At 46.2% G+C, this 12,872-nt stretch overlaps 1 protein-coding gene across 4 annotated transcripts in view; it reads left to right on the top strand.

Moving 5' to 3' along the window:
• LOC124003210 (cyclic nucleotide-gated cation channel beta-1-like) overlaps nucleotides 1-12,872 on the top strand; it is a 33,712-nt gene that overhangs the window by 6,750 nt on the left and 14,090 nt on the right. For 3 of the 4 annotated variants that reach the window (XM_046311301.1, XM_046311310.1, XM_046311294.1), the window contains 6 exons: nucleotides 121-209; nucleotides 3,842-4,184; nucleotides 4,429-4,581; nucleotides 4,823-4,882; nucleotides 6,186-6,477; nucleotides 6,600-6,636. In XM_046311301.1, the coding sequence (XP_046167257.1) occupies nucleotides 121-209; nucleotides 3,842-4,184; nucleotides 4,429-4,581; nucleotides 4,823-4,882; nucleotides 6,186-6,477; nucleotides 6,600-6,636 (974 nt within the window). The remainder of the gene's footprint in view (nucleotides 1-120; nucleotides 210-3,841; nucleotides 4,185-4,428; nucleotides 4,582-4,822; nucleotides 4,883-6,185; nucleotides 6,478-6,599; nucleotides 6,637-12,872) is intronic. The other variant, XM_046311315.1, reaches the window with a different exon arrangement.

The following is a 12,872-nucleotide window of genomic DNA, read 5'->3' as shown; positions in this document are numbered from 1 at the left end:
ACCCGAGAGCGCTATGCTACTCCTGTCACAATGTAGGCTCAGCTGTCTGTATGTGTCTGTTTGTAAGTTTCTGTGTTCCTTTTGGCCCGTTAGTAAGGTGTTTCTCTGTGTGTACAACAGTGTCGTGGGCTGGTTTGTGACGGGCCTCGGCCTCAAGATGCCACAGCCTGTCGCGAGATCAAGAGATGACGTTGAAGTTGTGCAGAATAGTAAGTGTTTATTTATTTATTTTTTATATATATTTTTTACATTTCTCTTCCCTTCAAACTGATGTCCCAGTTCAAAATAAAATCAGATCTTAAATCACATAATAGACTCACATTCTATCTCATTTATTTAATTGTATTTTTTACTATTTCTTCTATATTCCATAAAGTGTTAAAGAACCGAAGAGACCGTAACCCTCTCCTTCTGTTGGTCTGTTTCAGACAGATCCTAACTCAGTCCATCTTCTTTTGGTCTGTTTCAGACAGAGCCTAACTCAGTCCATCTTCTGTTGGTCCGTTTCAGAGAGATCCTAACTCAGTCCATCTTCTGTTGGTCTGTTTTAGACAGAGCCTAACTCAGTCCATCTTATTTTGGTCCGTTTCAGACAGAGCCTAACTCAGTCCATCTTCTGTTGGTCCGTTTCAGACAGATCCTAACTCAGTCCATCTTCTGTTGGTCTGTTTCAGACAGATCCTAACTCAGTCCATCTTCTTTTGGTCCGTTTCAGACAGAGCCTAACTCAGTCCATCTTCTGTTGGTCCGTTTCAGACAGATCCTAACTCAGTCCATCTTCTGTTGGTCTGTTTCAGACAGATCCTAACAGTCCATCTTCTTTTGGTCCGTTTCAGACAGAGCCTAACTCAGTCCATCTTCTGTTGGTCTGTTTCAGACAGATCCTAACTCAGTCCATCTTCTGTTGGTCTGTTTCAGACAGATCCTAACTCAGTCCATCTTCTTTTGGTCCGTTTCAGACAGATCCTAACTCAGTCCATCTTCTTTTGTCCGTTTCAGACAGATCCTAACTCAGTCCATCTTCTGTTGGTCTGTTTCAGACAGAGCCTAACTCAGTCCATCTTCTGTTGGTCCGTTTCAGACAGATCCTAACTCAGTCCATCTTCTGTTGGTCCGTTTTAGACAGAGCCTAACTCAGTCCATCTTCTGTTGGTCCGTTTTAGACAGAGCCTAACTCAGTCCATCTTCTGTTGGACCGTTTTAGACAGAGCCTAACTCAGTCCATCTTCTGTTGGTCCGTTTTAGACAGAGCCTAACTCAGTCCATCTTCTGTTGGTCTGTTTCAGACAGATCCTAACTCAGTCCATCTTCTGTTGGTCTGTTTCAGACAGATCCTAACTCAGTCCATCTTCTGTTGGTCTGTTTCAGACAGAGCCTAACTCAGTCCATCTTCTGTTGGTCTGTTTCAGACAGAGCCTAACTCAGTCCATCTTCTGTTGGTCTGTTTCAGACAGATCCTAACTCAGTCCATCTTCTGTTGGTCCGTTTTAGACAGAGCCTAACTCAGTCCATCTTCTGTTGGTCTGTTTCAGACAGAGCCTAACTCAGTCCATCTTCTGTTGGTCCGTTTTAGACAGATCCTAACTCAGTCCATCTTCTGTTGGTCTGTTTCAGACAGATCCTAACTCAGTCCATCTTCTGTTGGTCTGTTTCAGACAGAGCCTAACTCAGTCCATCTTCTGTTGGTCTGTTTCAGACAGATCCTAACTCAGTCCATCTTCTGTTGGTCTGTTTCAGACAGATCCTAACTCAGTCCATCTTCTGTTGGTCTGTTTCAGACAGAGCCTAACTCAGTCCATCTTCTGTTGGTCTGTTTCAGACAGAGCCTAACTCAGTCCATCTTCTGTTGGTCTGTTTCAGACAGATCCTAACTCAGTCCATCTTCTGTTGGTCCGTTTTAGACAGATCCTAACTCAGTCCATCTTCTGTTGGTCCGTTTTAGACAGATCCTAACTCAGTCCATCTTCTGTTGGTCTGTTTCAGACAGATCCTAACAGTCCATCTTCTGTTGGTCCGTTTCAGACAGAGCCTAACTCAGTCCATCTTCTGTTGGTCCATTTAGACAGAGCCTAACTCAGTCCATCTTCTGTTGGTCCGTTTCAGACAGAGCCTAACTCAGTCCATCTTCTGTTGGTCCGTTTCAGACAGAGCCTAACTCAGTCCATCTTCTGTTGGTCCGTTTCAGACAGATCCTAACTCAGTCCATCTTCTGTTGGTCTGTTTCAGACAGATCCTAACAGTCCATCTTCTTTTGGTCCGTTTCAGACAGAGCCTAACTCAGTCCATCTTCTGTTGGTCTGTTTCAGACAGATCCTAACTCAGTCCATCTTCTGTTGGTCTGTTTCAGACAGATCCTAGAAGTGCTCTTTTCATCAGTCCACTCAGTCCATCTTCTTTTGGTCCGTTTCAGACAGATCCTAACTCAGTCCATCTTCTTTTGGTCCGTTTCAGACAGATCCTAACTCAGTCCATCTTCTGTTGGTCTGTTTCAGACAGAGCCTAACTCAGTCCATCTTCTGTTGGTCCGTTTCAGACAGATCCTAACTCAGTCCATCTTCTGTTGGTCCGTTTTAGACAGAGCCTAACTCAGTCCATCTTCTGTTGGTCCGTTTTAGACAGAGCCTAACTCAGTCCATCTTCTGTTGGACCGTTTTAGACAGAGCCTAACTCAGTCCATCTTCTGTTGGTCCGTTTTAGACAGAGCCTAACTCAGTCCATCTTCTGTTGGTCTGTTTCAGACAGATCCTAACTCAGTCCATCTTCTGTTGGTCTGTTTCAGACAGATCCTAACTCAGTCCATCTTCTGTTGGTCTGTTTCAGACAGAGCCTAACTCAGTCCATCTTCTGTTGGTCTGTTTCAGACAGAGCCTAACTCAGTCCATCTTCTGTTGGTCCGTTTTAGACAGAGTGTGGACATTTATACAGCTCAACTGATCAACCCGGTAGCTGTGAGACATTGCTTGAAAAGAAATTGAACTCCCCTTTCTTTATGGATTTCAGATATTTTTGTTTGATTTGAAATGTATTTAGTCAGTGTATGTCAGTTTATTAACATGAACTGTTTTGTCTGTTGATGTCAGTTATTCAACTCTTGTCGATATGTAGCAAGAAATGGTGTCTTGTCTTCATTGAAGTAATCTCGGCAACAATTTGGATACATTAAGGGATTATATTAGAAAATGCGTACAGACACATAGAGCTATCAGACAACATTGATACTCATAGTTTTTGTACATGAAAGAGACCATATTAAGCTGCCATTTTGTATGGCATGCTTGTGGCATAATTTCACATACAAAATTTAAGCTACGAGAGATTATTTTATGACACTAAAAAAGCGCACACACACAAAAAACCCGACATGTTTTGCCCTTGTGACCTATTCTCATCGCCTTGAACTATGTGGCCTAAAGTTGTAATGTTATTTATTTTGATTTGATTGAATTGACTTTTAGTGAAATCCACCAGAGACGATTTGACAAACACAGTCAAGGCAATTAAGGTATTATAAAATAGATTATAAATGATGACATAACAGTATGGCTGACAGTATAAAAACATGTGAAATATATTTTTTTTAAGAATACAGATGTCATATGAAATATTATGTGTCATTTTAAGAGATTGATGATATGAAATTCAACAAAACATTTTGCACAGTATTCCTTTGGGCGTAATGCGTTTAAATGGAATATAAAATAAGAGCATGTCATATTTTAATTGTGGGTTTCAAATATTTCCCTCCAACCCAATTGATTCTTCACATTAACATGTTGACTCTGGGTGCCATGTCATGTCCAGACAAAGACAGTGACCTACTGTGTGGCTGCTTGTCCCACAGTCTCTAAACAACCCAAAGCAGTGGATCTGGTTCTGGAGGAAGTAGTAGAAGCAGACTTGAAGGATCTGAATCAGGAAGTGCCATCCAAGGCTATACAGTCAGAACCACCACAGCCTTCTAAGCCCGCACAGATGACACAGCCAACACAGACGACGCAGTCACAGCCGTCACAACCAAAACAACCAGTGAAACCAGAAGAGCCTGAACAGACTCTTCCAAATGTGCCAGAGTCTACAACACCATCGCTGGAGGATGCTGAGACTCAGACGGGCAGGTGGACTCCCTTCATAGAGAGCATCAAGAGAGAGGCTGAGGGCGTAGCTATGGCTACCATGGAGGAACGGTAAGGAAGGAGTCAGACAAGATCAAAGATTTATGTAGAATATCACAGCAGCCTACACACAGTCACTAATTCACACATTCAGTCGGGTTATGGTGATCCAACCAAAGTTGCATATCTTATCATAGGGTTAACCAGATAGTTTTTTCCCCCAGTCTGATGGACTAATACAATTAGCTCAATAAAGTTAACTTGGGTGCTACACATGACATACTAGTGATATCACAGAACGTGCACATCTCTGCAGGATGACCCAGGAGCGCGTGGATTTGGTTCGAATGGCAGAGGAGGTGGCCAGACACACAGCTGAGACAGCCATCAGGCAGATGCAAGAGGCACAATCAATCAAGCTTTCCATTCACAGCCAGGAAGCCATTCTGGAAGAAGACGAGGACCCAGAGTAAGTTGTCACTCAGGCCTCAACGTCCTCAGGGTCCACTGCCTACTCCAGAGAGAATGTATAGGCTAGATCCAACCACCTACTCCCCTAGACTTAAATCGAAGTAAATGTAACATTTATTGGGGTCCTGGTTTGAGACAACTGGCCGTAAACGTGTGAAGTCCCTATATGCCTGTACACGTATGTGAGGGGAGGTAGGGCTGTGTTTGTCTTATCTGTGTCCATGTCATGCCCTGAACAGGTTACACATGCTACGGGAGGAGGAGAGTGAGGTGGAGCACACTAAGAATAAGATGACAGAGTAAGATATACCTACTCATACACTCCTAGAAAAAAAAGGTGCTATCTAGAACCTAAAAGGGTTCTTTAGCTGTCCTCATAGGATAACCCTTTGAAGAAGCCTTTTCAGGGTTCTACATGGGACCCCAAAAGGTTCTACCTGGAACCAAAAAGGGTTCTCATATGGGGACAGCCGAAGAACCCTTTTGGAACCTTTTTTTCTAAGCGTGTAGAATAAGATGGTTTAAAACCGGAACAAAGAGAGCGGAATATGTCCATAAAGGTTCTACATTCCCTTTGTGAAATTCACTAGCTGCCTCAATGCTTCTCAGCGTGAAAAACAACAACAGTAGGCTATGTGTTTGGACTGTAAATTGGTAACTTATTACACCAATGTAAAGCATTTTCATCTGCAGGACCTGAGAAAGTGCTGTGTGTCATATTATATAGGTATTTGCTAGGGCAGAAACCAAAACGTGCACAGGGGGGCTCATGACCCCGTTAGGGAAACCCTGCCATAATTCACTGCAAACTAGCTAATCAACAACAATTTGTGTAATCACATTCACATCGAGCATTTCTTGTCCAGGCTCGTTCCAAATCTCTCGCGGATGCCCGCTTAGCGTAATTTGTATCCTCCTCCTCATATAAAAACCACATCGCTTCCCTTGGCAAAATGGTCCCCTCTCGACGGTTGCCTTAGTAACAGAGCGCACTTCCTATTTTTTCCGCTTTGACGCGGGTGAAGGATGGCGCAGGTTTTGTCTCGAGTTGAATCCATTGAGGGAGACGATTCTCTCTCTATTTCAACATTTTTAAACCCAGCAGAACATTTGCAGACTTGACAACGTATTCGTTCATGTCGCAAAGATGCGTCTTAGGAGGGATACTATTACATAATGCACTTCGAAATATCTTGAGTGTCCAAGTGAGTACTGTAATTAGCCTGTCAAGGATGCCTTGTCCATATTATGCGAAATGTTTTTGACCCAGATGTAACACTTATGTACCTGTTGCTAACCGTTTACTGGCAAGAAACTAAATGTCTGAAAATATGTTTTGTTTATTCCAAACTGTACACTTATTTCTTCTAGTGAATTATCTTGATTGGCTACTGAACTGGTTGCTAGGTTGATTACATAATGCAGGGTATTAGTAGGCTGGCATTAGCAAGTGAGCTGTTTTGTTGTTGCTCTACCTATGCATATGGTGTCAGGTGGTTATAGGGGGGAGGCATTATGATCATCAGGGAGAAACATTCTGTTGTGTTCATATCACTGTGTGCATATTTCTCTAATGTAGCCCTAACTGCCCATGTACTGTAGGTGCCAGGTGTGTCCTGCTAAGGAGCAACCAGTGGATGCAGCAAAGAGTGCCGCTCAGTCAGAGCGCGACTTTGCATCACCCGACGTTGAACCAGAGCCCCAGGAAGAGCTAGAGTCCCAGAGGGCCTCTCCATCCCCTCCTCCCAGCCCAGAACCAGATCCAGTCAAGAGAGCAGAGCCTGAACCTAAACCAAAGGCCCAGGATGCCAAAGTAGCACCTGAACCGGTGACCCAACAGCCACAGAAAGCAGAGGGGGCAGAGGACGGAACCGCACCTGACACCACTACCAAGGTAAAGTCACAGCAATGGTTTCTCCTGAGGCCTGTGGTGCCTGTCAGTAAATGCTATTCCCTGCTGTTGTTCAGTCACTCATGGCTGTTCCTGTTCCTCTTTTCTGCTTACTCTCTCTGCAGGAGGAGGGGGAGACTGCAGAGGAGGGTGGCTGTGGTGGTAAGTATTTGTTCATTACAATACGGTTGTGTTTATGTTTGTAAGGGAATATTGTAATTTAATGTGTTTCTTGGTTTGAAAGTCGCTAGTCCCATGATGGACCTGACCAATCCATTATCTGCGGAGAATGCATTGACCACCACGTGTGTGTGTGTGCGTATGTGTGCGTGCGTGTTTTGCGTGCATTCATGATCTCTCACAGTGTAGGGATTCATATTTTCCCGAAACTCTACCAAGCTTCAATACCGGGAATAATTCATATTTATCCAGAGCGTCCCGGGAATTACAGCAAAGTGCCTATTTAAAGTGTTTAAAACCAAGATATGGTCACTATGCCAGGGTTCTCCCGAAATAACAGTGGCTCAGTGCCACTTTTTTGGCTTGGCTGCACCACTATGTAAAGATTTCAGAGTAAATTAAACTGATATTTAGAAATGATAGAGTAACTATCTTTGACCAAAATTGCTAGAAAACCTCCTTCAACGAATGAGATATCTCCTATATTTGGCAAAATCAAGTTGATAATTATACAGATAGCAGATCAGTGTTATGCAGGTGAATGAGGACCCAAAAGCGACTTGGCGAAAACAGAGTCTTTATTCCAGTAAAGGAAATAGGCAATACTCCTAGACAAATCAGAGCAGAAAACAAAACATAAAGAACTAATTCCACTCGTAGTGACGAGGACAGACTGGAGACTCGACCATAAACTGTAGGTTGCCTCGGGAAGGCACCGACCGTAGCAGACTCAGACACCTGCTCACACGCAGCATCTGAGGGAAACAAGACACGACAGGGCGAGACAAAGACACAGCACGGCGAACAATATACAAGGATCCGACAGGACAGAAACGGAAGACAAGGGGAGAAATAGGGACTCTAATCAGAGGGCAAGATACGGAACAGGTGTGAAAAGATTAGATGATTGAGTAGGGGAATAGGAACAGCTGGGAGCAGGGACGGAACGATAGAGAGAAGAGAGAGAGGAAGGGAGAGAGAAAAAAGGGAACGAACCTAATAAGACCAGCAGGGGGAAAACGAACAGAAGGGAAAGCAAAATGACAAGACAATATAAGACAAAACATGACAGTACCCCCCCACTCACCGAGCGCCTCCTGGCGCACTCGAGGAGGAACACTGGCGGCAACGGAGGAAATCATAGATCACAAACGGTCCAGCACGTCCCGAGAAAGAACCCAACTCCTCTCCTCAGGACCGTAACGGAAAACGATAAAAGGGGAAACTAGGGTACTACTCTAAAAAAAAAATGAGACACGGGTAGAGAACTGAAAGCTTTAGAGCAAACAGGACCAAACAGGCCAGGAGAGTAACAACTAGGGACAGACTGAGACACAGCAAGGGCAGGAACAAGAACAGGAGAGATGCGGTGGCAGGGAACAGACTGAGACCCAGCAAGACCAGGAGCAGAAGCAGAAAAAAAATTACCAGACTTCTTCTGCGCGCAGTCCGAACACGCAGCCACGAAACGGCGCGTGTCACGCTCCTGAGTAGGCCACCAAAACCGCTGGCGAATAGAAGCAAGCGTACCCCGAACGCCGGGGTGGCCAGCTAACTTGGCAGAGTGCGCCCACTGAAGAACAGCCAGACGAGTAGAGACAGGAACGAAAAGAAGGTTACTAGGACAAGCGCGCGGCGACGGAGTGTGAGTGAGTGCTTGCTTAACCTGTCTCTCAATACCCCAGACAGTCAACCCGACAACACGCCCAACAGGAAGGATCCCCTCGGGATCGGTAAAAGCCACAGAAGAACTAAAGAGACGGGATAAAGCATGAGGCTTGGTGTTCTTAGTACCCGGGCAATAAGAAATAACGAACTTGAAACGAGCGAAAAACAATGCCCAACGAGCATGACGCGCATTCAGTCGTTTGGCAGAACGGATGTACTCAAGGTTCCTTTGGTCAGTCCAAACGACAAAAGGAACGGTCGCCCCTCCAACCACTGTCGCCATTTGCCTAGGGCTAAACGGATGGCGAGCAGTTCGCGGTTAGCCACATCATAGTTACGTTCCGACGGTGACAGGCGATGAGAAAAATACGCACAAGGGTGGACCCCATCGTCAGTATCGGAGCGCTGGGACAGAATGGCTCCCACGCCCACCCCCGACGCGTCAACCTCAACAATAAACTGTTTAGTGACGTCAGGTGCAACAAGGATAGGAGCGGATGCAAAACGCTTCTTGAGGAGATCAGAACAACAATCATACGACCGGTGAGGAGGAAGGGAGTTGGCTCTGGACCGACTGAAGACCGAGCGCAGATCATGATATTCCTCCGGCACTCCTGTCAAATCACCAGGTTCCTCCTGAGAAGAGGGGACAGAAGAAACAGGAGGGATAGCAGACATTAAACACTTCACATGACAAGAAACGTTCCAGGATAGGATAGAATTACTAGACCAATCAAAAGAAGGATTATGACACACTAGCCAGGGATGACCCAAAACAACAGGTGTAAAAGGTGAACAAAAATCAAAAAAGAAATGGTCTCACTATGGTTACCAGATACAGTGAGGGTTAAAGGTAGTGTTTCACATAATATACTGGGGAGAGGACTACCATCCAAGGCAAACATGACCGTGGGCTCCCTAACTGTCTGAGAGGAATGTCATGTTCCCGAGCCCAGGCTTCGTCCATAAAACAGCCCTCCGCCCCAGAGTCTATTAATGCACTGCAGGAAGCTGCCGATCCGGTCCAGCGTAGATGGACCGGTAAGGTAGTACAGGTACTTGACGGAGAGGACCGTCTAGTAGCGCTTATCAGTCGCCCTCCGCTTACTGATGAGCTCTGGCCTTTAACTGGACATGAAATGACAAAATGACCAGCGGAACCGCAATAGAGACAGAGGCGGTTGGTGATTCTCCGTTCCCTCTCCTTAGTCGAAATGCGAATACCCCCAGCTGCATGGGCTCAACGCCAGAGTCAGTGGGGAAAGATGGTAGTGTCGGAGAGAGGGGAGACACAGTTAACGCGAGCTCTCTTCTATGAGCTCGGTGATGAAGATCTACCCGTCGTTCAATGCGAATAGCGAGTTCAATCAAAGAATCCACGCTGGATGGAACCTCCCGAGAGAGAATCTCATCCTTAACCTTAGCGTGGAGTCCCTCCAGAAAACGAGCGAGCAACGCCGGCTCGTTCCAGTTACTGGAGGCAGCAAGAGTGCGAAACTCTATAGAGTAATCCGTTATGGATCGATTACCTTGACATAGGGAAGACAGGGACCAGGAAGCTTTCCCAAAAACTGAACGATCAAAAACCCTTATCATCTCCTCTTTAAAGTTCAGATAATCGTTAGTACACTCAGCGCTTGCCTCCCAGATAGCTGTGCCCCACTGCCGAGCCCGACCAGTAAGGAGTGATATGACGTAGGCAATCCGAGCTCTCTCTCTTGAGTATGTGTTGGGTTGGAGAGAGAACACTATATCACACTGGGTGAGAAAGGAGCGGCACTCAGTGGGCTGCCCAGAATAACATGGTGGGTTATTAACCCTAGGTTCCGGAGGCTCGGAAGACCCAGAAGTAGCTGGTGGCACGAGACGAAGACTCTGATACTGTCCTGAGAGGTCGGAGACCTGAGCGGCCAGGGTCTCAACGGCATGCCGAGCAGCAGACAATTCCTGCTCGTGTCTGCCGAGCATCGCTCCCTGGAACTCGAGAGTAGAGTAGAGAGAATCCATAGTCGCTGGGTCCATTCTTGGTCGGATCCTTCTGTTATGCAGGTGAATGAGGACCCAAAAGCGACTTGGCGAAAACAGAGTCTTTATTCCAGTAAAGGAAATAGGCAATACTCCTAGACAAATCAGAGCAGAAAACAAAACATAAAGAACTAATTCCACTCGTAGTGACGAGGACAGACTGGAGACTCGACCATAAACTGTAGGTTGCCTCGGGAAGGCACCGACCGTAGCAGACTCAGACACCTGCTCACACGCAGCATCTGAGGGAAACAAGACACGACAGGGCGAAACAAAGACACAGCACGGCGAACAATATACAAGGATCCGACAGGACAGAAACGGAAGACAAGGGGAGAAATAGGGACTCTAATCAGAGGGCAAGATACGGAACAGGTGTGAAAAGATTAGATGATTGAGTAGGGGAATAGGAACAGCTGGGAGCAGGGACGGAACGATAGAGAGAAGAGAGAGAGGAAGGGAGAGAGAAAAAAGGGAACGAACCTAATAAGACCAGCAGGGGGAAAACGAACAGAAGGGAAAGCAAAATGACAAGACAATATAAGACAAAACATGACAATCAGCTCATGGATAACGGGGAGATGAAGAGTGGAAACTGTTTAAATATCATTATACAACAGGTGGGTCTAATCCTGAGTGCTGATTGGTTAAAAGTGCATTCCAGACGGTGTCTATTCCACAAGTTACCATTAGCTAAATCTATGAGTTAAAATGCCTATTTACTCTGTTCCATCTGACTGCGCAATCCACTGTCTCATCAGCCCAGGCATGGAAGTTATAAACTTGATCTCCACTATAAAAAGCATCGAGACATTATCTCATATTTATTTTCGACTAAGATTTAGTTTTCAACAGAGGAGATTTGTATAAACCTTGCTGTCAGTCTCTCTGATATTTGCGACATCGTTTCAATATTCAAAGTGGATCTCCAACTGTCCGATAGTAATGAACAAGTAGGGGTCGGGAGTCGGGACGAGAGAGAGAGAGGCGGGCGAAATCATGAATAAGCCTATACAAAGAAATGTCAATTGAAAAAAAGTAGTTTAAAAAAACAGATAAAACAACACCTTACCGCACAAAGGGGACTGTGAAGAGACACAGCCATTTTATATATCTTGAATTGAAATGTGCACTGTACTATGTATTAGACCTAGATATTGTGTGTATGTACTGATATGTATATTTCTGATATGTATATAACCATCTGACCATGGTCAGCTGACATGAAAGTAGAGCTCTTTGTCCACGCACACCAGTGGTGGGTTTTGCGCCGAAAGAAAGATGCATATGCAGAAAATAACCTTTGATGTTATGGAGCTATTTCGCTTCCACTGGTCCTGGCGCCCTTGTTAAGGTCAAGTTTACCCAGTAACAGGACATTCTAGACAAACATCTGGTTGCCAGTTTTTGTATTATTTATTTTTTAAATATAAATAAGGTTGACAATAATTATGGGCCTGACTGTTTATATATATTTTTTGAGGAGGGGGTCGGGGGCCCCGTAGCGGCCGGGCCCTAAGTGACCGCTTATGTGGATTTTTCCCAGGGCCGGCCCTAATTAGGATGAGTGTTGTCTAGTGCTGCCTGACTGATGGTATTGTGCTCTCCTCCCAGTCCCTGCCAGCTGTGATGCAGTAAAGAGCTGTCTCATGCGTGTTCCCCACGCGCCTGCATGCCTCGACAGCTTCAACAACCTGCTGAAAGAGCACAACATCACCCCTCCTAAACTTCCCCCCATGCCCCAGCTCCCCACCAAACTCTCCCAGTTCACCTCCCAGGTCACCCAGCTAGTGCCCTCTCTCCCCCCAGAACTCGCCCAAGAGCTCTCCCAGTACACTCGGCCATTCACCCAAATGTCCCAGCGTGTTTCCCAACTGCCACAACAGATCTCTCAACTGCCCCAAATGATGTCCCAACTGCCCCAGCAGCTCCAAGTTCAAATAACTCAGGAGTTACCCGGTCTACCCACCAACCTAACCCAGCAGTTATCGAACTTACCCCAAACCCTGGCCAATATCCCCAGCCAGATATACAACATACCTCAGCGAGCGGGACAATCCTACGCCAACGTGCAGAACCGCCTGAACAGCCTTATGCCTCAGGATGCCTAAGCAGCAGCAGAATCTTGACCTGGAGATGGACCACCTGATCCGCCAGGTCCCCCTCCACCACCGCCCCCCGACCCGCACCCCCTCCCCGTCCTCCCCCAATAGTACCCTGGAGATGCCCAACGTGCCCTCCTACCCCCAACTGCCCCCCATCAGCCTGTCCAGGCAGCTGTCAGGGCTTTCCAACCCCGCCTTCCACATCGAGGACGACCCCACGTCCGCTCGGTCCTCAGGTGATTCAGCGGCAGCCCATAGACGTCCCGCTCTGGCATGCTGCCACGTTCAGTGCTGTGCCGTGCTTAGATCTGCTGGGCTATGTTGTGTTGTCGTCCGTTGTTGACACTAGCACTGCATTCGTTGTTGTTGTTGTTTGGATCCTGTGGTTCCAGGAAGCTCTTGCTTTAAATGGTCTACTCT

The sequence above is a fragment of the Oncorhynchus gorbuscha genome, linkage group LG02, assembly GCF_021184085.1.
Source record: "Oncorhynchus gorbuscha isolate QuinsamMale2020 ecotype Even-year linkage group LG02, OgorEven_v1.0, whole genome shotgun sequence".
NCBI lineage: Eukaryota > Metazoa > Chordata > Actinopteri > Salmoniformes > Salmonidae > Oncorhynchus > Oncorhynchus gorbuscha.
The sequence above is the reverse complement of the archived record's forward strand: the minus strand, read 5'-3'. Positions and strand labels throughout refer to the sequence as shown.